Below are 26198 nucleotides of genomic sequence, written 5' to 3'. Positions count from 1 at the left end.
TACTAAAAATACAAAAATTAGCTGGACATGGTGGTGCACGCCTGTAGTCCCAGCTACTTGAGAGGCTGAGACAGGAAGATCACTTGAACCCGGGAGGCGGAGGTTGCAGTGAGCTGAGAGCGCACCACTGCACTCCGGCCTGGTGACAGAGACTCCGTCTCAAAAAAACCAAGCAAACAAACAAACAAAATCCCGCAACCAAAAAAAGAAAACCACCCAGTTTCTTAAATGTTCAGATAACTTGTAAACTAGATATCATTCTGACCAATGACATTTAAGCGTTCTCTGACAAATTATGCAGTGAAAAGTGCCTTCCAGTTCTAAGCGCTGATGCCTGGGAATCCTACGGAACATTTTCCCTGATCCTTTTTTACTATTTTAATCTCACAGACCTGTTCTCCGGCACTGGCCATCGGAAATACCGAGAGGCCACATGCCACATGCAGGGCTGACGACCTAATTCCATGTCAGTGTGGCTCTGGGCACCTCTCCAAGCCTCCTCTTATTCACCTACAGAAAGGCTAATAGCATGTGCTCTGGTTACCTCCAAAGGGCCTTGTTAAAATCAACGTGCCAGTTATGTAAAGGTACTTTGTAAACTGGGAAACAATGAATACTCATCAAAGTAAAAACAGCAAAATCTCAATCAGCTGGATCCTCTCCCCTCTTGTGCTCAACTTTCAGAGAAACAGGCAAATTATGTAACAAAATATGCAAGCCTAAAAATCTCTCTCAAAAATCCCATGTCCAGGCCATCCTGGAGTTGGTGGAGGCCCAGCCTATCCGCTACCACTTCTGTATGAGGACTGAGGCACTAGGGGACTGGTGACCATGCCCCGGGTGACCTCTAGGGCTATGGGTCCTAATGATCAGAAAAAGAGCTCAATTATTTCCCCCCTACTCCAGGACATATTCTTCTTCTCATTTCCAAGGCACAGAGAGAAGCTGATGCAGTTTAGAAAGCCTTCCCCAAAACAAGGATGAAGGTGGATTACCAAGCAATCAGTTCCTCCCTAAAGACCTGGGCTCTCTGAAGTCTCACTGCATCTGCCTGGCCATCGTGGGCCATGTAGTTAGTGTTGCCAGGCACGTGTGGACAAATGTGGGTCAAGGTGGGTCTCAGCTCTGCCTCCTGGACTCACCACGTCTCTTCTACTATTCTGGAATTATGGCTCTCCACATCCCTCTCCCTCGCTAAATGATACACTCTTTGAGGACAGGATTATGCCCCTTTTTTTTTTTAATTCCTCCCTTAGCACTCGGCTCATAGTAAACACGGAACTGACCTGGGATAATTGTATATTTTATCTTTTTGCCAAGGAAAATTTCTAACACACACAAAAGTAAACAGAATAGGACGAGTCCTCACATGCCCATTACCCAGCTGCAACAATAACAAAGTGCGGGTCCAGCCTGTCGCAGGCAGGTCTCCTCTTGGGCTAAGGGACATTCCTGCACTCCGGATGGAGGTGCTGAGCAGGAGGCGCTCAGGTTACGAATCCTAACAGTGTGAAACAGTCTCTGAAGTACAGCCTGCCCTGAAATTGAATCGCCACTTAGACCATGTTTCGACCCTGATGATTAAGGTGTTACACAGTAAGTACTGAAAACCGGGAAGGCCGGGCGCAGTGGCTCACGCCTGTAATCCCAGCACTTTGGGAGGCCAAGGTGGCTGATCACCTGAGGTCAGGAGTTCAAGACCAACCTGACTAACATGGTGAAAACCCGTCTCTACTAAAAATATAAAAATTAGGCAGGCCTGGTGGTGGGCGCCTGTAATCCCAGCTACTCGGGAGGCTGAGACATGAGAATAGCTTGAACCCGGGAGGCGAAGGTTGCAGTGAGCCGAGATCGCGCCATTGCACCCCAGCCTGGGCAACAGAGTGAGAAACAAAACTGGGGGTAAAAATGAGAAGGATTTCAAAGAAATCACCTGCAACCTCACCATCAAGAAACAGCCACGGTTAACATTTGGGTCTATTTCCTGCCAGTCTTTTCACTGTGAGCATTTATGTTCGTTATTAGTATTACTATTATTTTAAAAATGGAATTCAGATAATTGTACCCATGGCAGAAGGTAGGTCCCCAAACCAAACATTTATGAAAGCCGGGGGGGGGGTGGCTAACGCCTGCAATCCCAACATTTTGGGAGACTGAGGTGGAAGGATCGCCTGAGGCCAGGAGTTGGAGACCAACCTGGACAATGTGGCAAGACCCTGTCTCTACAGAAAATTAAAAAATTAGCCAGGCATGGTAGCATGTGCCTGTAGTCCCAGCTACTCAGGAGGCTAAGGTAAGAGGATCACTTGAGCCAAGGAGGCTGAGGCTGCAGTGAGCTATGATCATGCCACTGCACTACAGCCTGGGCAACAGCGCGAAATGCTGTCTCTCAAAAACAAACAAACAAAAACCAAAAAGAAAGCCTATGGACTCAGAAAATGAGAGAAGCAGTCTGTGAAAGACTGGAACAAAGGTCCGTTGGTCAGGTGGCAGTTGCTCAGGTGGCACCTGCCGGGGGGAACTGGGAGCTAGAATAGCGAGGTCTCAGATTTGCCAACAGAAGCCACAAATCCAGATGTTTAAAACATAAAATTAGGCTGGGTGTGGTGGCTCACGCCTGTGATACCAGCAATTTGGGAGGCCGAGGCAGGTGGATTAGTTGAGGTCAGGAGTTCGATACCAGCCTGGCCAACACAGTGAAACACCATCTGTACTAAAAATGAAAAAAAAAAAAAATTAGCTGGGCATGGCGGTACGCGCCTGTAATCCCAGCTACTCCAGAGGCTGAGGCAGAATTGCTTGAACCTGGGAGGCGGAGGTTGCAGTGAGCTGAGATCCTACCACTGCACTCCAGCCTGGGCCACAGAGTTAGACTCCGTCTCAAAAATAAATACATAAATAAATTAAAAAAACGTGAAATCAGACTTTTACATGATGGCAATTAATCCAGATTTTCTTTAACACTGCAGGCCAACCAGATTTGGGTTTTACATGGATCTGGCCCGAAGGCTTCCTGTCTGAGACTTCCCAATCCAGGGTTTCTGTTGCTTTTTGTACACGCTGCTTCACTGCTGTTTCCTCTCACTGACAGCCTTTGAAAGCATATGGTCTTCAAAGGCTGTATAAATTTCCATCATGTGGACAAGCCATCATTTACATAATCACTCTTGTACTGTTGGCTTTGTGGACTGTTTCCAATTATTTCTTACTAAGTGCTGGGATTCGGATTTAAATTCGCTGGCCCATGGTGGCTACTGAACCCTGCTGTGAACCAGCAGTACCAGGGCAGCCAGAGAAAATGTGGATTTCCAAGCTCGGTTCTCAGGTTTTCTGAATCAGAACTGTCAAGGGGCAGGCTAACTATCAGACTTTGTTTTTACAACTCTTTAGGTGATTTTATAATCCTATTTGGAGAATGCCCACATTAACCCACCATATGACACTACGCTATGTTCCAGTGATGCCTCTTTGTTAAAAGCAAACTCACCTCTTCTTCGGGAGTTTAATTTTCGCAATGTAGCTCAGACAGTAGTTGATTAAATCTTGGATTAGGGCCTCACCCAGATGACTCTGAATATTCTAGATGAAGAAAATACTTGAGTTATTTGATTCCGCAGGAGCATTTTCAAAACAGCTTTATAGCAAACCCAGGGTCTTCAGCCACTATTGTTGAAAATCAGTAGGCTGATAGAGCAGTGATGGTGACATGTCTCACTGCCTGTTTAATTCCTTCTCTTATTTCTCTGGTCAAAAACATTAGGCAAGCCAGAAAGGCTTTAGTCAAAAGCATTTGCTGCTTCATTACCCAAGATTTTTGTACTCATTATTGTTCAAATGCTTCCTGTAAGGCCCAAAGAGCTTACCGCTGCCACTTTTATTCAATTAAAGTATCTCCAGATATTGACAGAAAATATATATGTTCCACGTCAGCATTCTCTTACGTCTGAACAGAATGATCTGACTACTACTAAGAGTTATATAGTACCTCTTAAAAATGCTTATAGTGGCCAGGAATGGCAGCTCACACCTGTAATCCCAGCACTTTGGGAGGCTGAGGCAGGTGGATCACTTTAAGTCATGAGCTTGAGACAAGCCTGGCAAACATGGTGAAACTCTGTCTCTACAAAAAATACAAAAATGAGCCAGCCATGCTGGTGGATGCCTGTAATCCCAGCTACTCGGGAAGCTGAGGCTGAAGAATCATTTGAACCCAAGAAGTTACAGGGAGCCAGGACTGAGTCACTGTACTCCAGCCTGGGCAACAGAGTGAGATTCCATCAAAAAAAAAAAGAAAAAAACAAAAACAAAAACCCAACGCTTATAGTGAGGCAACCTGCTCTAGTTTTATCATCACAGAAATGTTATTAGTAGATTGAAATTCAGGCATGGTGGCATGTCCCTGTAGTTCTTGCTACTTGGGAGGCTAAGGCAGAGGATCACCTGTGCCCAGGACGTCTAGGCTACTAGGACTACACCACTGCACTCCAGCCAGGTTAACACAGCATGACCCCATCTTTTTAAAAAAAAAAAAAAGAAAGAAAAGGTTGGGTGTGGTGGCTCATGCCTATAATCCCAGCACTTTGGGAGGCTGAGGTGGGAGGATCACTTGAGGTCAGGAGTTGGAGACCAGCCTGGCCAACATGGTGAAACCCTGTCTCTACTAAAAATATACAAAAATTAGCTGGGTGTGGTGGCGTGTGCCTGTAATCCCAGCTACAGGGGAGGTTGAGGCATAAGAACTGCTTGAACCAGGGAGGCAGAGGTTGCAGTGAGCCGAGATCGTGCCACTGCACTCCAGCTCTAGTCTAGGTGACGAGCAAGACTCCGTCTCAAAAACAAACAGAACAAAACAAGAAAAGAAATATTGTATTTAAAAAGTATAAAAATTTAGGTATTAATTTAAAATAGTAACAGTCACATGGTTCAAAATTCAAAACAAAAAAGAATACAGAGTAAAGATTCATTTCTACCCCTGTTCCTCATCTTCCCAGAGGCATTCAATGTGAAATGCCCTTTTAGAAAACATTTTTAATAGTATATAGTAATTCGGATACTCAAGAACCTACCTGTTTACACAAGAGCTTCCCATCTTTGTATGCTACCAAGCCATTTTCTGGAAACACATAATCATATTTTTCAACCACTACAATCAAAACCAAAAAAACACTTAGAATGCAAAGAATCAAAACCCGTGTTTCTATTCCTTGATTAACAATGACCACTAATAAAACCGCTAAACTCCAGCAAGGACTGTGAGAGACCATCTCATCTTACAGACTAAGAGAAGAGTATGGAAAACCTTCCTTATTGTTTTTTTTTTTAATGGCTCTTTTTGGTTACATGTTTAAACGATGACTGGGCAGGAGATTAGAGACTTGGTGACAGGTTATCTTACGTCCCTGACTTCAGCCTGACTGTCTGTAAAGGAAGATGCTGGTCCACGATGCTGATGGCTCGCCAGCAGCAACCAGGGCGGTGAGTGAAAATGCAGATTTCCAAGCTACGCTCTCCGGCTTCCTGACTCAGAATTGCTGAGGGACAGGCTAAATATATTTTTAAGAAGCTCTTTGGGCTGGGTGCCGTGTGGCTCACGCCTGTAATCCCAGCACTTTGGGAGGCTGAAGCGGGCGGATCACAAGGTCAGGAGTTCCAGACCAGCCTGGCCAACATAGTGAAATCCCATCTCTACTAAAAATACAAAAAATTAGCCGGGCGTCGTGGTGGGTGCCTGTAATCCCAGCTACTCGGGAGGCTGAGGCAGGAGAATTGCTTGACCCTGGGAGGCGGAGGTTGCAGTGAGCTGAGATGGCGCCACTGCACTCCAGCCTGGGTGACGGTGCAAGACCCTGTATAATGTCAAAAAAAAGAAAAAGAAAAAAAAAAGCCCTAAAAGACCTTTGGTGGCCAGGCACAGTGAGTGATTCACGCCTGTAATCCCAGCACTTTGGGAGGCCGAGGTGGGCGGACCACCTGAGGTCAGGAGTTCAAGACCAGCCTGGCCAACAAGGGTGAAACCCCGTCTCTACTAAAAATACAAAACTTAGCTGGGCGTGCTGGTGGGCGCCTGTAGTCCCAGCTACTTGGGAGGCTGAGGCTGAGGCACAAGAATCACTTGAACCCAGGAGGCAGAGGTTATAGTGAGCCAAGTTTGCACTCCTGCACTCCAGCCTGGGCCAGAGAACAAGACTCTGTCTCACAACAAAACAAAGCACTCTCTGGTGATTCTTATAATCAGTCTGGTTTGGCCACTATCCATGCTGTCAACCTTAATGGAGGGATTCTCAAACTTCAGGTACCGGTTAAAATGCAGATCCCCTGTGTGTTGGGTGGGGCCTCCACACTCCTATTTTAATAAGCTTCCCAGGAGATTCTGATACAGGTGGGCCTTCACCTGTCTTTTAGCTGGTGAATGTTTTGATTCTATTGTTGCATGTCTCTGAAAGGTGCAGACACTATGCTACCCTACACAAAACTTCCCTGAGCAAGTGGTTAAATACACAACCAGATGCAGAAAGGGTGATCATGAGGAGGTAACAGGATTTTCAGGGCTTCATGATCTCCAGTATGTGGTTGATAGCATTTCTAAGTAGGAGACCAACCAGGAAAATGAAGTGGAAGTGCGAGAGTTTTTAAAGGCATTGCGGAGATTACTCTTCTAGTAATGGGGATCCAATAAATACAGGCTACACAGATTTGGACTGTAAGATATTACATCTCTGAGAACAGTAGTTCTCAAATGGGGGTGATTGTACACACAGGTCATTTGGCAATGTCTGGAGACATTTCCGGTTGTCATAGCGGTATGTGTGCGTGTGTGTATGCTGCGGGCATCTAGCGGGTAGAGGCCTGGGATGTCGCTAAATACCCTACAGTGCACAGGACGGCCTTCAGAATGGAGAACTAACTGGTCCAAAATATCAATAGTGCGAAGGCTGAGAAATCTTGCTCTAGAGGAGCGGGTTCCAAGATGTGAGGACTCTGGGGACAATAGGGGTTAAAAGAACAATCAATTCATCCACCTCTCCACTTACAATTTCTTTTCTTTTTTTTTTCTTCCCAAGACAGAGTTTCGCTCTTATTGCCCAGGCTGGAGTGCAATGGTGCAATCTCGGCTCACTGCAACCTCTGCCTCCTGGGTTCAAGCAATTCTCCTGCCTTGGCCTCCCGAGTAGCTGGGATTACAGGCACCCACCACCACGCCCAGCTAATTTTTTGTATTTTTAGTAGAGACGGGGTTTGATCATGTTGGCCAGGCTGGTCTCAAACTCCTGACCTCAGGTGATCCACCTGCCTCAGCCTCCCCAAGTACTGGGATTACAGGCATGAGCCACCACGCCTGGCATCCACTTACAATTTCTTACAGGCCAGGAGGCCCTGGGGCTATGCAGGTGAGTAACTCATACTCCTGCTCTTCAAAAACATATAATCGGATAGTTTACAATAATTACAGAATGCTACATTAGCAGGGTTGTACACTAGAATCTCTCGGAGGTACTTACTAAAATAGGATTCCCAGGCTCCACAGACCTATCAAGTCAGAATCTCCAGTGAAGGGGTCAGAAACCTCTCTGGTTTTTTGGGGTCCTGTGCTGGAGATTCTGTTCCAGTGATGGGGAGGTGAGGGGGGCTGTCAGAGGGACAATTTGAAGACCAGCCTGACTGGGGCTAGAAGGGCAGTGAACGGGTACAAGCAAGAAGTATTCCAGGCAGAGAGATTACTATGTGGAAAGACACAGCCACCCACCTTTCTAGGTGAATCTACTCACACATCTGAGTACCCAGTTCTCCATCAGTAACTCCAGAAGTTTACGGATTAAAAGCAGAGGAAAAACAAAGGCCAAGAAAATGTTTCCCAAACAAGGAAGCAGAAAGTCTGCCATATGAGGACAAGGTTTTAGGGCAGTCTATGATACTTGGCAACAATATCCTCATAAGAAGTTAATCTTTTACCAGATGTAATTAGCAACCTCTCATTTACCATCGTTTCCCAGTTGCTCCTGCACTTTCTCAAAGTCCGACCCGCCTACCACTCCGATTTTGATCTTCTGCCTCAGGTTTTGCAGGAAGTCATCCATTTCTTTGGTGATTTTCTAAATTTCAAGAAGGAAAATACAACACTCAGAAGCCAAAAAATAATCAGGAGACTAAAACTCTTAAGGGTAACACAAGTACACAAATCTTATTTTCTTATTTAAAAATTAAAGAAAAAAACTGTTTTTGAGATAGGGTCTTACTTGTCACCCAAGCTGGAGTGCAGTGGCACAGTCACAGCTCACCACGGCCTCAACCTCGACCAGGGCTCCGGTGATCCTCCTACCTCAGCCTCCTGAGTAGCTGGGACCACAGTTACGCGCCAGCACACTTGGCTAATTTTTTTAAATTCTGTAGAGACGAAATTTTGCCATGTTGCCTAGGCCAGTCTGGAACTCCTGGGTTCAGGAGATCCACCAGCCTTGGTCTCCCAAAGTGCTGAGATTACAGGCATAAGCCAGGCCTATAAGCCTTATTTTCATACATGCCAAATAAGTTACCAGCTCTGTACACAGTTCAAATATTTCAGTTGTAATGGGGGGTGGGGGGCATCTTTACCAGAATAAACTTAAGTGTTATTTTTACCACATTTTAAACACAGGTAATATGTTAGTAGCTTTGTGCACTGTGCCAGCTAATTTTTTATGCATTCATATACCCATCTATGGACACATATACAAATAGGTCTTATTTTTGAAACATAAATGGAATCATTCTATGTCCTTTGCAGCAACTTCGCTTTTTCAGCATGATGTATTCCTTTTAAATGCTACACTGTACTCCATCTATGGATTTAAGTTGTTGATTTTAAAACAAAATAACATAATGAAATTAAAGAGGAAGCTCAGGGCCAGCCTGTAATCCCAGCACTTTGGGAGGCCGAGGCGGGTGGATCACCTGAGGTCAGAGTTCGAGACCAGCCTGGCCAACATGGCGAAACCCCGTCTCTACTAAAAATACAAAAATTAGCCGGGTGTGGTGGCGCGTGCCTGTAGTCCCAGGTACTTGGGAGGTTGACGCAGGAGAATCGCTTGAACCTGGGAGGCGGAGGCTGCAGTGAGCCGAGATCGTGCCCCTGCACTCCAGCCTGGGTGACAGAGCACGACTTCATCTTAAAAAACAAACAAACAAACAAACAAAATAAATAAATAGCAGAAGCTTAGAACTGATTTATTGTGATTACTCAAAACAAACAAAAAAAAAATGTAAGAGTAAGATGACTAGATTTTTTACTCTCTTCTAAAAGCAAAGCTCCTATCTAGAAAGAGTGGTCTTAGTGGTATAATCTTATGGTAAATTCCAAACTGTGTGATAATTTTAAAAAAGTTATAAACTAAGATGAAAAACAGCCCTACATTAAGACACATCACCATGTATTTTTTTTTTTGAGACGGAGTCTTGCTCTGTCACCCGGGCTAGAGTGCAGTGGCCGGATCTCAGCTCACTGCAAGCTGCGCCTCCCGGGTTTAGGCCATTCTCTCCTGCCTCAGCCTCCGGAGTAGCTGGGACTACAGGCGCCCGCCACCACGCCGGGCTAGTTTTTTTTGTATTTTTAGTAGAGACGGGGTTTCACCGTGTTAGCCAGGATGGTCTCGATCTCCTGACCTCGTGATCCGCCTGTCTCGGCCTCCCAAAGTGCTGGGATTACAGGCTTGAGCCACTGCGCCCGGCCCACAATGTGTTTTTACAAGTCTTATAACTCAGTACTTTGAGCAATCTTACTTGTACATTTACATTGAATGTCTTCTTTTTTTTTTGACACGAAGTTGCGCTCTGTCGCCCAGGCTGGAGTGCAGTGGTGTGGTCTCGGCTCACTGCAACCTCCATTTCCTGGGTTCAAGCGATTCTCCTGTCTCAGTCTCCAAGGTAGCCAGGATTACAGACACCCGCCATCACGCTCAGCTAATTTTTTGTATTTTTATTAGAGGCAGGGTTTCACCATGTTGGCCAGGCTGGTCTCAAACTCCTGACCTCAAGTGATCTGCCCGCCTCAGCCTCCCAAAGTGCTGGGATTATAGGCGTTAGCTACCGCGCCCGGCTGAATGTTTTTTTTTTTTTTGAGATGGAGTCTCGCTCTGTCGCCCAGGCTGGAGTGCAGTGGGGCGATCTCCCCTCACTGCAAGCTCCGCCCCCCAGGTTCCCACCATTCTCCCGCCTCAGCATCCCATGTAGCTGGGACTACAGGCGCCGGCCACGGCGCCCGGCTAATTTTTTGTATTTTTAGTAGAGATGGGGTTTCACAGCATGAGCCAGGATGGTCGCGATCTCCTGAACTCGTGATCCGCCCGTCTCGGCCTCCCAAGGTGCTGGGATTATAGGCGTGAGCCACTGCGACCGGCCCTGAATATCTTTTTTAAAAAGTTACTAGAAATTTAGAAAATACAAAAAACCATTTAATTCAACCTCAGTGTATAAACACTTGGAGTTCAATGATTTTTCTTTAAAAAATTTTTTTAGAGTAATACATGAATCTGATTAAAATAAAACTGTATAGAAGGGCTTGTAATAGCGTGCACTCTTTTCTACTCTCACAGTGGAATTTGGACCTATTAGACAAAATCTGGAACTGCAGGAATGGCCCTTAAGAGTCAGAACGCAGTGGCTCATGCCTGTAATCCCGCAATTTTGGGAGGCTGAGGCAGGTGGATCACGAAGTCCAGAGATGGAGACCATCCTGGCCAACATGGTGAAACCCTGTCTCTACTAAAAATACAAAAATTAGCCGGGCGTGGTGGCACGCACCTTAAGTCCCAGCTACTCAGGTGCCTGAGGCAGGAGAATCGCTTGAACCTGGGACGCGGAGGTTGCAGTAAACTGAGATTGCACCACTGCACTCCAGCCTGGCGACAGAGTGAGACTCCGTCTCAAAAAAAAAAAGAAGAGTCAGAACTGTGAAAATCAGAATATCAGAAGCACTTTCCTGAATGGCATACCCAGTAACTAGGACAGCTTCCACCTTAGCACAGATAGGAAATGGCAAACTTGACAGGAACCAATGTCCTGAGGCTCAGGGACTTGTACCAGGTCGGCTTTGTGAAACTGAGGTTAGTTCTTCACTGAGTGTGTTTCCTTGTTTAAAACGGTAATAACAACTATCCTATCTGGAAAGAAAGATGAAGGAAGGCTGAGAGGGTCCAGCGAAATCATAAAAAAGGGTTGGCAATGTAAACCCTAGACCGCTACGACCCACAAACCACATTGGGCAGCTGTTAGTTTCTGTAACAAATAAATACAGTTTTACTGGTACACAGCCACTCTGTGTTTACATAGGGTTTATGGCTGGTTTTGTACTAAAGTTGAGTGGCTACTATAGACCATATGGTCTGCAAAGACAAAAGTATTTGCTATATGGCCCTTTACAAAAAAATGAATTGGGGACCGGAGTTTTAGACCACTATGGGCTTTTAACAACCCCAAGTGTGTGATGGCTGAATTTCAGAATCAGAAAAAGCCTTTGAAGAACTTGGGAGTTGAGTGTCATCACTAGGTAGATCAAACCTGTGGCTGAGAAGGGCAAAATGGTATGTCTAAGGTCACACGCATTTGACGTGAACTTCTGGAACACACCATTGTTACCACCAAGCGAAGACTACGAGGGGTGAGGATAGAAGTTGAGGATAGTGAGACCATTGGGGTCCAGTCTCAAGTTGAAAAGGCCGGTTGTCAGTGGCCAAGTTCTGAAAAGGGAACAGGTGAGCCTCATCTCAAGGCTGATCATGACTGAAACTTACCTGTGCCTGTAGCAGTAAAATCTGGAAGTGGAAAGCAAGCTTCCAAAGGCCCAAAGAGGCTCTCAGCGGGCAGCCTGTAATAACCTAGGGCTCCTCCATCTTCCTAGTCCACTGCAGGGGCTGGAGATGGCTGGGGTGGAGGTGGCTACTATTTATTGAGGCCTAGTGTGCTGTGTGCAACATACTTTCAAGAACTTACACAATCTCATTTGATCCTCACAGACACCATATGGAACAGGTAATATCCCCATTTAAAGCTGTAGCTGCTGAGGCTCAGAAAGGTTAATGACCTGCTCAAGGTCACACAGCTGTGAAGAGGTGAAGACTCCACTAGGTCGATTTGACCTGCAAACCTGTTTTTAATATCATGACTCACGCCACAGCCCATTGGTTACAGCATTGAGGCCGGCACACAGCTGATAAGGGGGCCTGATGTCGGGTTCAAATCGCGGTCTGTCAGTCCCGAGGACCAGCGGTGAGTCCAAATTGCACTTTCCAACCCAGCACAAGTTTCCTTCTCTTAAGAGTTCTTCAGCCCCGTCTCATCTTTCCAAGCATCAGAGCTCTTGAAGAACTGGTTAGGGCCTCCCTCTTATTCCTCCAGGGCACCCAGAATAAGGTCCAGCTCCCGTGAGGACGTAGGTGGTCTTTAGCCAGCCCTTGGCGCCTACCCTGGGTGGTCGATAGCGCCAACTGGGAACAGCACGCACTCTGAGTCGGCTGCCACCAGCCCGCCGGGCGCCACTTACCTGCCGCGGGGCGGTGAGGGTCCCATCCACATCGAAGAGGCAGAGCGCTGGGGCAGGCGCTGCCATGTCCCCAGCTTCTAACCGCACCTTGCAAGACTCGTTGGCACCAGGAACTCGGCCCGGAACTTCCGAGTTCGGCCCCCGAGCCGCAGGGCACGTCGGGAAGAGGAGGAGACTCCGATACGACAACACCTGGGACAGGCGCCAGCCACGATTCCTGGACCGCAAATCCCAGGGTGCAACGCGGATCATGCCCGCCTTGTACATTTGGACATGCGCTCTCAGAGGTTCCGGGGGCCGGCGGGATTTACTTCCGGCAGCAGGCTGTGGAGCCATGGTAAGGAGGCTGGTGGTGATCCTTGAGGGAGGCTGGTGGTGATCCTTGAGGGCGTGATGCTCTTTGGGGGTCGGTCGGGGTCAGAGCTGGGGCAGGCAAGCACGACGCCGGAGTTTCGGACTTGGAGAATCCGTGGGAGAAAACTCTGGCGTGGGTTACAATTCGCCATTCCCGGGCTTTCTCTGCCCTCCTTGCATCACGTGCGCACAATAGTAGTAGCTAAAACTCGCCGAGCTCTCACAGCGCATCAGGTACTAAGTTGAGGGCTCTGAAACTATATTCTCGTTCACTGTGTTCTGAGCCTCCATTTTGAAAGCCGAAGAAACCGACGCTCAGGGGTGTGGAGTGATTTGCTCAAGAATCCACAGGTAGTGACTGATGGAGCCAGAATTGGAACCAGAGCTTTTGCTGCTTCACTACCCACCTAATAATATGTTTGTGCTACGTGTTGGGGCCTCCCTGCCCTCGCTCCTCCTCCTCCTCCGTTGTTTCCCCTTCCCCTGGCTAGGTTAAGAGAAAGCAGCAGTTCCCTCCAGCACCCAAGATAACGTATGAATCAAACAGAGAATTAGAAAGTTTGTTGGGATAACTATCTCACAGATTTGTTGCTCGAGTTCCCCACTAAGACATTATTTAGTTTCCTGCTTGGGGAAGTGTTCACACCGCCTTGTAGATCCATTGTGCAGCCCAGAGTTGGTACTCCCTAGATATGTTTTTTTTTTGAGACGGAGTCTGGCTCTGTTGCCCGGGCTGGAGTGCAGTGGCCGGATCTCAGCTCACTGCAAGCTCCGCCTCCCGGGTTTACGCCATTCTCCTGCCTCAGCCTCCCGAGTAGCTGGGACTACAGGTGCCCGCCACCTCGCCCGGCTAGTTTTTTTGTATTTTTTAGTAGAGACGGGGTTTCACCGTGTTCGCCAGGATGGCCTCGATCTCCTGACCTCGTGATCCACCCGTCTCGGCCTCCCAAAGTGCTGGGATTACAGGCTTGAGCCACCGCGCCGGGCCGATATGTTTTGAATTATTGAAGGCCGCACCTCCTTTCTTGTATTTATTTGGAATTGCCTGGTGGAAGGAGGACTCTGCTGCACTCACTGACTGTGTGTTCTTTGGTAAATATCTTACCCTGTCTGGGCTTAGTTTCCCTAGTGGTAACGTGGAAATAGTGATAACTATCTTAGATAGCTGTTGTCATGCCCACATGAGATAGCATCTGGCTTTACCCTTCCCTCCTCTGGCAATAATGGTGACCTTGCAGGATCGGCAGAAGCCTTGGAGTATGGGTGCTTTGCAGATGTTCACCGTGTGATTGATGTGGTTGAGTTCCATGAGAGAAATGGTCTACTGTCTCCCTTTCAGGCTGCCCTTCTCCGAGTCGTGCCTAGGTTTCGGGGAAAAGCTGCGTGGGAAAGGCCTCTCCATGGGCTGTGGTGCTGCAGTGGGCAGGAGGATCCTAAGAGGTGGGTGGGGAGCAGGTCACCCACCTCGAAGGAGAAACCACCAAACGCAGAGACTGAGAAATTCTGGATGTTTTACCGTTTTGATGCCATCAGAATCTTTGGGTTCCTGTCTCGACTGAAGTTGGCACAGACTGCCCTGACAGTACTAGTTTTGCCACCAGCCTGTTACTGGTACTCCCAGGGCCTCCTGACTCTCAACACCGTGTGCCTGATGAGTGGAATATCGGGCTTTGCCCTGACCATGCTGTGCTGGATGAGCTATTTCTTCCGGAGACTGGTTGGTATCCTGTATCTGAATGAGTCTGGCACCATGCTGAGGGTGGCCCATCTGAGCTTCTGGGGCTGGCGGCGGGACACATACTGTCCCCTGGCAGATGTCATTCCCCTGACGGAAACCAAGGACCGGCCTCAGGAGATGTTCGTGCGTATCCAGCGGTACAGTGGGAAACAGACCTTCTACGTCTCCCTGCGCTATGGACGCATCCTGGACAGAGAGCGTTTCACGCAGGTGTTTGGGAGACATCAGATGTTCAAGTAAACAACTGGGGCCTGGTCCTCTGGGTAACCCTGGGTCGCCTGGATTGACAGGAAGGCTGAGGGTGTGGGCAGGGCTGAAGAAAGGGGATTGGGTACTTGGAGACTTTGCCTGGGCCCCTGGGAACATGTGTTTTGTGATGAAGAAATTCACAAGGCAAGAGCTGATGTCCAGGTTTAGGAAAAAGGCTCTAAGCAAGTTCTTAACAGCACTCGTTTGTGACGTTCAGTCAGATAACGGCCAGAAGTTTTTGTCAAGAGCCAGTTCTTAGAAGAACCTATGCCAGGATCACCCAGACAGTACATTGGTGTGAAATTGAAAGGCAAAGAGGTGTGGTGGGGGAGCGTAGGATTTGGAGTCAGAAGTCTCAGTTCTGTCACTTGTCCTGGGGTAGGTTACTGAGTCTCTTTGAACCTTGGTTTTCACGTCTGTAAAATGGAAAGTCCTGCTTGTTTCATGGGATGGATGTGGGAATAAATGTCAAACGTGTGGCAGACTCAGCAGCCTAGAGGAGATAGTGTTAAGCATTTGGTCAGAGGTTTTACCTTGGAGAAAGGCTTCGAGCAGTCAGCAGGGACTTCCAGAGCCCTGTGCTGTGCCCCTCACATATCCAGCAGCAGAAAGGTCTGCCAGGATGTTAACTACACATCAATGAGCAGAGATGTCGTCCAAGTGGGCACGAAACCCCATTTAAGATTTATTCACCACCCTGAGGTCTAGAGGCTCTTGCTTTGGATGGCCCTGCAGTTTAATAAAGCCTAATAGACCGTATGCTGGTACGTTATTTTATAAACTAAAGCCAGTTACATGCATTGCCCTGCATAATTAATAATATATGTTCATTATACAATTTGTAACACAGTAAAGAGGAAGGAAGGCATGATCTTTATTATTTTGCCACTCGAAAGTCAATAAGAATGTTTTATTGCCGGGGGCGGTGGCTCACACCTGTAATCCCAGCACTTTGGGAGGCCGAGGCAGGTGGATCACGAGGTCAAGAGATCGAGACCATCCTGGCTAACGGTGAAACCCTGTCTCCACTAAAAAATACAAAAAAAAATTAGCCGAGTGTGGTGGCAGGCGCCTGTAGTCCCAGCTACTCGGGAGGCTGAGGCAGGAGAATGGCGTGAACCTGGGAGGCGGAGCTTGCAACGAGCCGAGATCGTGCCACTGCACTCCATCCTGGGTGGCAGAGCGAGACTCCCTCTCAAAACAAAACAAAACAAAATATAATAACAAACAAAAAATAATAATGTTTTATTGTGTAGTCAGTCTTCCATTTTTCTTAACTGTACCAACATAGACCTAACAAATTTATCCTTTTAATCATTTTTAAGAGTGTAATTCAGGGACATTAAGTATATTAACAGTGTTGTACAGGCTGGGCACAGTGCCTCACGCCTGTAATGCCAGCACTGTGGGAGGCCGAGGCGGGTGGATCACAAGTTCAGGAGTTCGAGACCAGCCTGGCTAACACAGTGAAACCCTGTCTCTGCTAAAAATACAAAACTTAGCTGGGCACAGTGGCGAGTGTCTGTAGTCCCAGCTACTTGGGAGGCTGAGGCAGGAGAATCGCTTGAACCTGGGAGGCAGAGGTTGCAGTGAGCCAAGATCGTGCCACTGCACTCTAGCCTGGGTGAAAGAACTAGACTCTGTCTCAAAAAAAAAAAAGAATGCGAGCTGCGAGTAGCGACCACATCTTGTCCATCCCTGTGTCCCTGTCACATAGCATGTCCTCCATTTACTTAATGAAATGCATGGCCTTACAGAGCTTCCCGATCCCAAGGCAGAATTATGCCTGTAGAGTGTTTTCCAAGACATCCCTAAGAGGTATATAACAGGCATTTAATAAGTACTGTCACCTAATTATTTAACAAAACCATTTCCGCCAAAAAAGTCCACATTCACTCATGTTTCAGTTGTAAATTTTTTTTTATTTAAGAATACTGACTAACACAGGAAACAGATCTAATTCATGGAATTGTGCATATGGTCAACAGTTACATTGTGACACGTTAATTTTTTTTATCATTTATTGGCACTGTCAACAGATTACTTGTAAACAAGATCACTTTGTATACGTAAGTCTGCGATGCTACCTAGCTATGGTTTTCTACCATGAGCTCATATATAGATATAGATAGGTAAGGTGTATAGATACATTAATGCTATGCACAATTTTGCATGGTTACTGAGCGTCAGTAAAAATTATAAAAAAACACCCATTTATAATAAAAGTGAGGATGTACTAAGACTTGTTATTACTGGACCTTGTTTTCTGTAAAAGTGATGCCACTTACTGGATGGTTACTAAACTCAATGGCACTAATGTATGATGGATTCGTTTCCAGACTGTCGGCCACAGAAGCACTTCTTCATGGCCCCTGCCCTGGACAGCAGCCTGTCCGCCGGGCTCCGCATGTTTTTACCAGCTTCTGCGGAGTTTCTACAATCTTGAACGGTGCTGAGAATTCTTTTCCTTGAAATTCTTCCAGCCAAACCCCCACCCCCCGAAAGAGGATGTCTCAGGAACTCATTATGCCCTGACTCAACAAGAACTTGTTGATAAATGGCTTAAAATTTTTACAAGAAGTAACTTCCCTTGGTAAGGGGTAAATAATAAATCTGGAATTTTCCAGATAAAACGATTTCATTTCTCTGTCAATGCCCCATGGGGAGAGAACGAAATATTGGAGCCCCTCTCCCTACCGGCGAGAGCCAATTTTCTGGTTGTGCCCTGGCTTAAAACCCTTTGGGCTCCGAGAACCATACTGAATATTTGCACCCAATGCTAAAGTTTTCAGGAGAAAGCCAATAAATGAATAATGGTTTGGTTTGCATTTTGCTTGCTTGTTAAATAAGGCCTTATTGAACCTTGGGATATTGCCTGTGGAATCTGGCTCCCCAGTGAAAGGTGTGAAGTCATGAGCTGATATGCCTTTGCATATGCTGTTCCCTCTCTGCAACACCCTTCCTTGCCTTGTCTGCTTGGTAAACTCTGGCTCATTCTGCAAAACACTGCTCCAGTGACACCTTTTCCTTGAAACCTCCTCTGACCCTTGGATGAATGGTGATGCTCCTTCCGACTTCCTCATGCTCTTACTCGCACCTCTGTCATAGCCCTTGGTGCCTGCTTGTATTGTTAGTTTACGAGTCTGGTTGTTTCCAGTGGAGTGTGAGCCCCCGGGAGCAGGGACAATATTTTGTCTCATCTTTGTATTCCTGCTGCTCGGTACAGGGCCTGGGATGGTGCAGGTGTTTAATGAAAGTTAGGTGAATGAATAAATGGTGAATGAATGAATGATGCATAAATGAATATAAAAACGAGTAAAACCTTGCAGAGCGTGGGAGGCATACATCACCACTTCACTGGGAGTGCAGGTGACAGAGCTCCTGATTAAGAACGACAGATTTGCACTGACTGCAGGAATGCAAAGTGAACAAGAACTCACAAATTTCTATATGTTAAACTTGTCATTGCCTTTCATTCCTCAACAAAAATAGGTCGATGACCAAGTTTGCGGAAGACTGGAAGCTAAAAAAGAAAAAAGAAAAAAATCCCTACTTTGGGATCTTTGGACGATTTGTTATTAAAAGAGCAAAGTGCTGAATCAGGAACCTTGATATGCCTATTTCCAAAATAGTCAACCAAGGCACCAGGAGATGAAAAGGCTTCCTTTCGGACAGATAATACAAGCCAGGCTTTCTCAGTCTCCCCACCAAATAATACTTCATTGCTGTCAGGCTATCAAGTTCTCTTTTAGGAGCATTTGAGGTCAAATCAGTTCCCAGAGTGTCTCACCTCCAGCAGAGATACTACAGGCTCAGCCACAGCCCCGTTAAGCATTTCGGTATCATCTGCCTGGTAATCTCCATACTTGGTCATCTCAGAAAAATCTCTAATTTCAGGAGGATCAAGTATAAGGAAACCATGTTGAACCAACAGGCCACTTTTCCATGCATGGAGCCCTAGTGCCTTTAATTCATGGTGCTTCCCTCAAGAAGAAATCCAGTCCAGCAATGATTCCCTCTGGTGGGACAGCCAAGCTGTTCCTGGGGGTCTGCTCAGAAGCGATGTGAAGGCAGATGAGCAAAAGAGAGCAAGAGCCTCTCAGGCTCAGGGGGCCAGAAGTCAGACCCCAAGGTGCCCTAGGAAACATGATGCAATGGCTCTGCTGTCCCAGACCCTGGGGTGACGGGCCTGTGCTTCTAGCCCTGGGGCTCACGTGTGTCCTTGTGGACACTCAGGCTGCAGTTTCCTCCCACCCAGGTCCAGGTCTAGGTTGACATTTAACAGGGAGGAGGGAGTTTGGGGAATGGTGGATGCCAAGTAAGAACCACGGGTGGTGCCACCTGGGGATCCTCCAAGGGCAAAGCCCTGTCCAGGGCAGAATTCACAGTTTAGGGGATCCCCAGGTGCACTGAGAGGAGTGATTCTCATCTTCAGGGGGCCAGAGGACCGCTTCCCTTACCCCTGAGCTGAACCCTCTTGTCCCCACTTTACAGCCTTCCTCAGATCTGTCCAGTCCCTCCCTGCACCGTGCTTGGGGTGTGCTCAGAGCTCCAGAGGCTGGGAGAGGAGGTGAGAACATGTTTGCTTGCATAGGGCGAGGGCGAGCCAGCATCCGTGTTCACAGAATATGGCACTTGAGATGGACTGGCACCCAGGAGGCCCAGCTGCCAGTCCCAGGAGCAAATGTAATGCCCTTGACTGGTTTTTGGAAAAATTGCTGGGGTTGGTCAAGGTTGGGCAGAACTCTAGCCAGGACCTCCCATGGCCCTTCCCAAGACGAGTCCAGGGCTCAAGCAGGATCTCTGGGCTTAAACCAATGTGCACCATTGGCTCTGCAGGGAGGAAAATCAATACCAGCCCTTCCCTCCCCCACCTCCCCCAAGACCACCAAAAACGTTCCCTCCCCACAAATCACCCTTCACTGTGCATTCACCTCTGATACTTTTAAGTGAAAACATGAATTAGGCAAACTAATCAATTTGACAACTGTTGAGATCGGGGCTTTCTCACTGTAGTGGAAATGGCTTCTTTACTTGAAGTCTGCTAAGATGTCACTGAAAATATTGAGGAACAGGTGAGCATGGTGATCCCTGAAGACCAGCGTGGGACGGAAACGAATGGATTTGTCACCGCAGCCCCCCAGCACCACACCTGAAAGAAGAGGCAGGAGGTAGGTGGGGAGCGTGGTTTCTCAAAGTCGCATGCTGGGAGAGCTGGGAGGAAAGTGATGCCCGCTGGCGACGCTCATCCATCCATCCATCCATCCATCCATCCATCATCATCCATCCATCATCATCATCCATCCATCCATCCATCCATCCATCATCATCCATCCATCCATCCATCCATCATCATCCATCCATTCATCCATCCATCCATCATCATCATCCATCCATCATCCATCCATCCATCCATCATCATCCATCCATCATCCATCATCATCCATCCATCCATCATCCATCCATCCATCATCCATCCATCCATCCATCCATCCATCCATCCATCATCATCCATCATGGAAGCTCAGGCTTCCATCTGTCCTTCCTACCATCCACCCATCCAGCCTTCATTTCCTTTCTCTCTCCCTTCATTCATCTCATCCATCATTCTCTTCTTCCTTTCTTTCCCTCCACCCTCCCTCTCTCCTTTGAGTGCCTGCTTTGCTGTCCCTGAACTAGGTCTGGTGATAGAGAGATCCCCAGATAAAGTCCTTGCCTTCCAGAAAGTCATGGAGGAGTGGGGAAAGAAAATAGGTAAGCAAATAAGTTGCAAAACCACAGGCTGAGTCGGAAGCACGTGCGGGGTGCTGAGCTATCACGGAGGAGGGACAGGCTCTGCTTATTTTAAAGGGTGACTTCACCAGTTACAGCTGGTGTCCTTTCCTTGTCGAGGTTGTGTATGCATTTTTTTTTTTTTTTTTTTTTTTTACAGAGAGTCCGATCGCGGTGTCACCCAGGCTGGGGTGCAGTGGCACGATCTCGCTCACTGCAACCTGCACCTCCCGGGTTCAAGCAATTCTCCTGCCTCAGTCTCCCAAGTAGCTGGGATTACAGGCGCCCGCCACCATGGCCAGCTAATTTTTGTATTTTTAGTAGAGATGGGGTTTTGCCATGTTGGCCGGGTTGGTCTCGAACTCCTGACTTCAGCTGATCTGCCCACCTCGGCCTTCCAAAGTGCTGGGATTACAGGCGTGAGCCACTGCACCCAGCCTGTTTATGCCTTTGAGACCACGTTTTCTCATTTTTAAAATGGAGGTTGATTATCCCTGCCCTTCCGAGGCTGCTGCAGGGATTCTATAAGATGGCACAAGAAGACCCGACAATGTGCCTGACATAGAGTACGTGCTCTGATCTCACCACAGCATCTGCCCTTACCCCTGCCACACGTCCTCAGTGGCTTCCCATAGCTCCTAGGGTGAAGTCTCGAGTGCTAAGCCGGATCTGCAGGCCCATGTGACCCGGGCCTGGCCTCTCCTCCCCCAGCTTCGTCCCCTCCCATCCGTTCACCTTCACACCCCCTTCTTACCCTTTTACCACCTCTGTAAGCTCCATCCCACCTCAGGCCATCGCATGCACCCTTTCCTCTGCCCGGAATTCCCTTCCTTACCTTCACCCGGCCAATCCCTGTTCATCAAGACTCAGGGGAAAATGCTACTTCCTCAAGGAAGCCTTCCCTGATTTCCTAGCCTCACCAACTGCTGCAGCTATTTGCTCTCTTAGCCGCGTTTTCTCCTTCCCAGGGCTTAACATTGCAATGGATTGTTTGTGAAATGCCATGTGTAAAGCCACGCCTTCCTGCTAGACTGCATGCTTCCTGAAGGGCGGGGCTCTGATGGTCTTCATCGTCATTGTAACTATCTCTGGTGTCCACTTACAACTCACCTTCTCAGCGAACACTTGTTGAGTAAATAAATGGATAAAGAAATCCCATTCGTAACATTCTCTGGAGAAGCAGCATTCAGGCTATTTTCAGACCTGTATACCACCTGCCCCCCACGCAAAATATTGCTGAGTACCTAGCAACATTTGGCAGCTATAGCAGGATATACCGGACGCTGATGAAACTCAGCAGCCACTCCTGGCCCCTTACCTTTGTTTCTGGCAATTAAAATGAGCTTATTCCGTATGGAATCATCGGGAGTATCGAAGGAGCAAAAGGTGCCTCGTCCTCTCACCCTGCTGATGAACTGGGGGTACCGGGCCTGCAGTGGGGGGAGACAAGGCCAGCGTCAAAGCCCATCACCTGTGTACCTGCTGGGCTTAATGGCTGTGCTTCGTCAAAGGCCTTCCATGGTCCAGCCTTGGCCTCAGCATGGACAGCAGGACCTCCAGGGGGTTAAGAGCTCTGGTGACATTCAGGCCTGGGTTCAAAGCCCAGCTGTTCACATCTGTGTGAACAGCTCCTGAGTAGCTGGGATTACAGGCACCCGCCACCACATCTGGCTGATTTTTTTTTTTTTGTATTTTTAGTAGAGACGGGGTTTCACAATGTTGGCCAGGCTGGTCTCGAACTCCTGATCTCAAGTGATCTGCCTGCCTTGGCCTCCCAAAGTGCTGAGATTACAGGCCGTGAGCCACTTCGCCCAGCTCAATGACTGGTATCTTTATAAAAAGAAGACAATTTGGAAACAGACACAGGCACAGTGGGGAGAAAGCCGTGATGCCAGAAGCAGAGTGAAGCCTCCACAGGTCAAGGAACGTGAAGGATTCCCGGCAGCCGTGAGAAGGTGGAGAGAGGCATGGGACAGATTCTTCCCCAGAGCCTCCAGAAGAAGCCAACCCTGCTGAAACCTTGATTTCAGACCCTGCCCTCCAAACTGTGAGAGCATAAATTCTTGTTTTAACCCATGCAGTTTGTGGTGATTTTTTACAGCAGACAAGGAGACAAATGCAGATGCCTAGTCTGGAGGACCTTGATTTCAACTTACTCTCCACTGTCCATGTGAAGGACAGCAAACAAGGGCTTGGAAAACCCCAAATAATTTCAGGGTACTGGGGGCTGAGTTGGGGGAGCAAGTCTTATTTCACAGCAGCTCCTTAGTAGAAACTGGAGACACGGTCCTGTTCTGGGGGTAATAGAGCCAGGCACTGTGTTAGACACTTACATACACAATTTTTCTATTTCTTTTTGTGGAGGATGGGATCTCACTATGTTGCCCAGGCTGGTCTCGAACTCAGTAGGGCTGAAGGCAATCCTCCTGCTTTTGCCCCGCTAAGTGCTGGGGTTACAGGCATGAACCCCTGCGCCTGGTAGTGGGCACACCCTTGAATCCCCTGCCAGTGAAGAAGGGCCCACTTTGGTCTACGCAGATGAGGAAACTGAGGTTCCGAAGTCCTTCCAGCACTTATTCTAGCATATGCCTTGCACTTGTCGATTGCTGGGGAGCTGGCAGTTTGAACACAGCCCTCCCTCTCCCACCACAGTATGGCCCTGGGGAGGTTCAGAATAATGTCTCTTCCATTTAGACACCACTTCAGGCCTGTGTGCCACACTGACACACACACACATCCACACACCTCCTTACGGTTAGCAGTGACCACGTGACCAGCTCTTTGTCAAGTGTTGGAGGTGTTATGTGAGATTTCTGGGAAGGGTGCTAAAGACAAGAAGGGGGCCACTATGTCCTTCCCTTCTTTTTCCTTCCTATTGCCTGGAATTGAGATGTGATGGCTGGAGCTCCAGGACCCATTTTGGCCCATGATGAAACCTTGAGGGTGGAGAGTAATCCAGTCCCAGCAGTGGACAGCAGTGCTGACGAGTGGTAAGTATGCAGCAGGTTGCACGGAGGAGGGAATAATGAACACATCAGAGGGGCTGAGAGAAGGAGTGCTTGGGGGCCTCACAAAGGGGGGATGTCTGAATTTGGTGTCAAAAGATAACCAGGGCCAGGAGTGGTAGCCCATGCTTGTAATCCCAGCACTTTGGGAGGCTGAGGCGAGCAGATCACCTGAGGTTAGGAGTTCGAGACCAGCCTGGCCAACATGGTGAAACCCCATCTCTACTCAAAATACAAAAAAATTAGTAGGGCACGATACATGCCTGTAATCCCAGCTACTCGGGAGACTGAGGCCAGAGAATCTCTTGAACCCAGGAGGCAGCAGTTGCAGTAAGCCAAGATTGCTCCACTGCACTCCAGCCTGGGTGACAGAGCAAGACTTGCTCTTGAAAAATAAACAAACAAATTAAAAAAATAAAAAAGATAACCAGTGCCGGCAGGCGCTGCCCAGCACTTTGGGAGGCTGAGGTGGGAGGATCGCTTGAGGCCAGGAGTTCAAGGCCAGACTGGCCAACATAGCTAGACCATGTCTCAATATTAAAAAAATCAAAAAAACAAAACCAGGAGTTCAGGAACAGGGGTTGGAATGGGATGGAGGGATGGAGAGGCAGTCCCTGCAGAGGACACAGCATGTGCAAAGGCCCGGAGGCTAGGAGCAGCACAGCCCATTACGAACTGCTGGAACAGCAGGTGTAACACCATACCGAAGAGCTCCAGTGTTGCCCTGGAGGCTGCAGGGAGCCGTGGGTGGTGGGGGCTAGGCAGGGGAGGGGGTGGTACCTGGAGGTCCAGCAATCCTGTGAGCAGGACCTTCCCGGCATGGGCTGCGTTATTTAGCAGGTCCTCTCGCTTGATGATGTTGATGACCTCAGCCAACAGCAGGTTCTTGGACGGGTCCCCCAGCCAGGTGTTGAAGATCCGGTAAGGCTGGAACAAGGAAGGGGTGTTGGAAGGGTTCATGCACAAGAGCAGGGGTCACTTCCCCCAGGCACCCCTCCTCCTCTCTTGAACAGGAGAGAAACTAACGTCTGCCAGAGGCTAGCAGGAGAATACACCCAGTCTCACTGAATTCTTCCAACAGCAGCCCTGCAGGTAGGAACTGCTAAGGGGAGACCAAATCATCCCATGCCCTGGGAAATCCCTCAGTCCCAGGAAACCAAGACAGGTGGTTCCTTAACTCCTATAACCCTCATTTTATAGGGGAGGAAGCAGAGGTTCTGGGAGGCTAAGTGATTTGTCCAAGGCAAATGTGACTTATAGGTAGAGTTGGGACTGGATTGCCGGCAGTGACCCTCAAAGATCACCCACTTTGCCCCTCCATGAACGATTCAGGGTGGCCATGTAGCCAACTAAAACACCCTTCCCAGCGTCCCTTATGGCTAGAAGTGGCCACGTGACTGGGTTTTAGTCAAGTATTGGAAATAGACGTGTTATGTGAGATTTCTAGGAAGGCTGCTAAAGAAAGAAGGGGGCCACTTTGTCCTTCCCTTCCTTTTCTTTCCTACTGTCTAGAATTGAGATGTGATGGCTGGAGCACCAGAAGCCGTTTTGGACCATGAGTCAACCTTGAGGGTGGAAACTACATGTAGGAATGGTGAAAGGACATTGGCCCCTGATGGCTGTGTGTGTGTGTGTGTGTGTGTGTGTGAGAATCTGTATGTGCACATGGCAGTACACAGTGTAGTGGATAAGAGTATGGACTCTGGGTTGGAGTCCTGGCTTTGTCACTTAACAGGCTGTGTGACCTTTGACAAATGACTTAACCTCTCTGTGCCTGATTCCTTATTAGTAAAATGAGGATAAAAGTAACACCTACTTGGTTAGATTGTTCTCAGGATTAAAAGTGTATGAGAAATACTTAGAACTAGGCACACGGCAAATGCTCAGTCTGCTGCGGCAGCTGTCCATGATATTATTGTGTGTGCACACAGAGAGAAATCAGGGGGCTGATGGTGGACTGTTCCAGAGCCAGCCTTACAGAGAGAGCTGGGAGGGCACACCACTGCTAATTGCATTGATAAGAACTGGGCCTTGGAAAACCTGCGACCCAGTAGGTGCCCACCCAGCTCCTCGATGGTGAGAAAGGAACAGTTAGGAGAAGAGGACGCTCCCTTTTCTGCCCTTGATGTAGAGAGAAGGCTGGATCCAACTCACAGCATTGGGCCTGAACTCCTCCTTGTGGAAGAAGCCCCCAATCATCATCTTCTTGCTGAAGGTCATCACGTCTGCCGGGTCATCCAAGCCCCAGTGCTCATGGGCCCAGAACTTGCCCGTGCAACCTCCTCCAGTCTGGACCTCATCCACCAAGAAGGCGCAGCCATGCTGGCCGGAGAAGAGAGAGGAGGGAGAAATAAACACCCGTGGGAGGCCAGAAACTCATGCCCTCCATAGCCAACCAGCTGCCAAACCCTGGGTCCACACACATTGTGCTTGTTTTCTGAACAGCAAACCAGCCCCATGTTCTTGAGCTGTGCACAAAAAAAACTAATCAAAACACTTAAGCTGAGCCGTTCCAACCAGAGCTGTATCTGAGTGTTTCCTAAAACTGCTAAGCTGGACCAAAAAAAAA

At 48.1% G+C, this 26198-nt stretch overlaps 3 protein-coding genes across 3 annotated transcripts in view; 1 reads left to right on the top strand and 2 right to left on the bottom strand.

Annotated features, from left to right (window-relative positions):
- PMM2 (phosphomannomutase 2) overlaps nucleotides 1–12673 on the bottom strand; it is a 38379-nt gene extending 25706 nt beyond the window's left edge. The window contains exons 1-4 of the mRNA XM_023225706.2: nucleotides 12512–12673; nucleotides 7979–8090; nucleotides 5067–5143; nucleotides 3488–3579 (exon numbers count right to left, since the gene is read on the bottom strand). Of these exons, the coding sequence (XP_023081474.1) occupies nucleotides 3488–3579; nucleotides 5067–5143; nucleotides 7979–8090; nucleotides 12512–12577 (347 nt within the window). The 5' untranslated portion in view covers nucleotides 12578–12673. The remainder of the gene's footprint in view (nucleotides 1–3487; nucleotides 3580–5066; nucleotides 5144–7978; nucleotides 8091–12511) is intronic.
- A 27-nt stretch (nucleotides 12674–12700) lies between these two features.
- Nucleotides 12701–15609, top strand: TMEM186 (transmembrane protein 186). The gene is made up of 2 exons (XM_023225705.2): nucleotides 12701–12848; nucleotides 14205–15609. Exons 1-2 carry the CDS (start codon nucleotides 12762–12764, stop codon nucleotides 14841–14843), a joined length of 726 nt encoding a protein of 241 aa, XP_023081473.1. The 5' UTR covers nucleotides 12701–12761; the 3' UTR covers nucleotides 14844–15609.
- A 1139-nt stretch (nucleotides 15610–16748) lies between these two features.
- The window catches only part of ABAT (4-aminobutyrate aminotransferase), a 109826-nt gene continuing 100376 nt past the window's right edge, over nucleotides 16749–26198 (bottom strand). Inside the window, exons 12-15 of the mRNA XM_031934487.1 lie at nucleotides 25784–26004; nucleotides 24410–24556; nucleotides 21943–22054; nucleotides 16749–20004 (exon numbers count right to left, since the gene is read on the bottom strand). Of these exons, the coding sequence (XP_031790347.1) occupies nucleotides 19883–20004; nucleotides 21943–22054; nucleotides 24410–24556; nucleotides 25784–26004 (602 nt within the window). The 3' untranslated portion in view covers nucleotides 16749–19882. The remainder of the gene's footprint in view (nucleotides 20005–21942; nucleotides 22055–24409; nucleotides 24557–25783; nucleotides 26005–26198) is intronic.

The sequence above is a fragment of the Piliocolobus tephrosceles genome, chromosome 17, assembly GCF_002776525.5.
Source record: "Piliocolobus tephrosceles isolate RC106 chromosome 17, ASM277652v3, whole genome shotgun sequence".
Taxonomy (NCBI): Eukaryota; Metazoa; Chordata; class Mammalia; order Primates; family Cercopithecidae; genus Piliocolobus; species Piliocolobus tephrosceles.
Note: the sequence above shows the minus strand (reverse complement) of the source record. Positions and strands in the feature narration are given on the sequence as shown.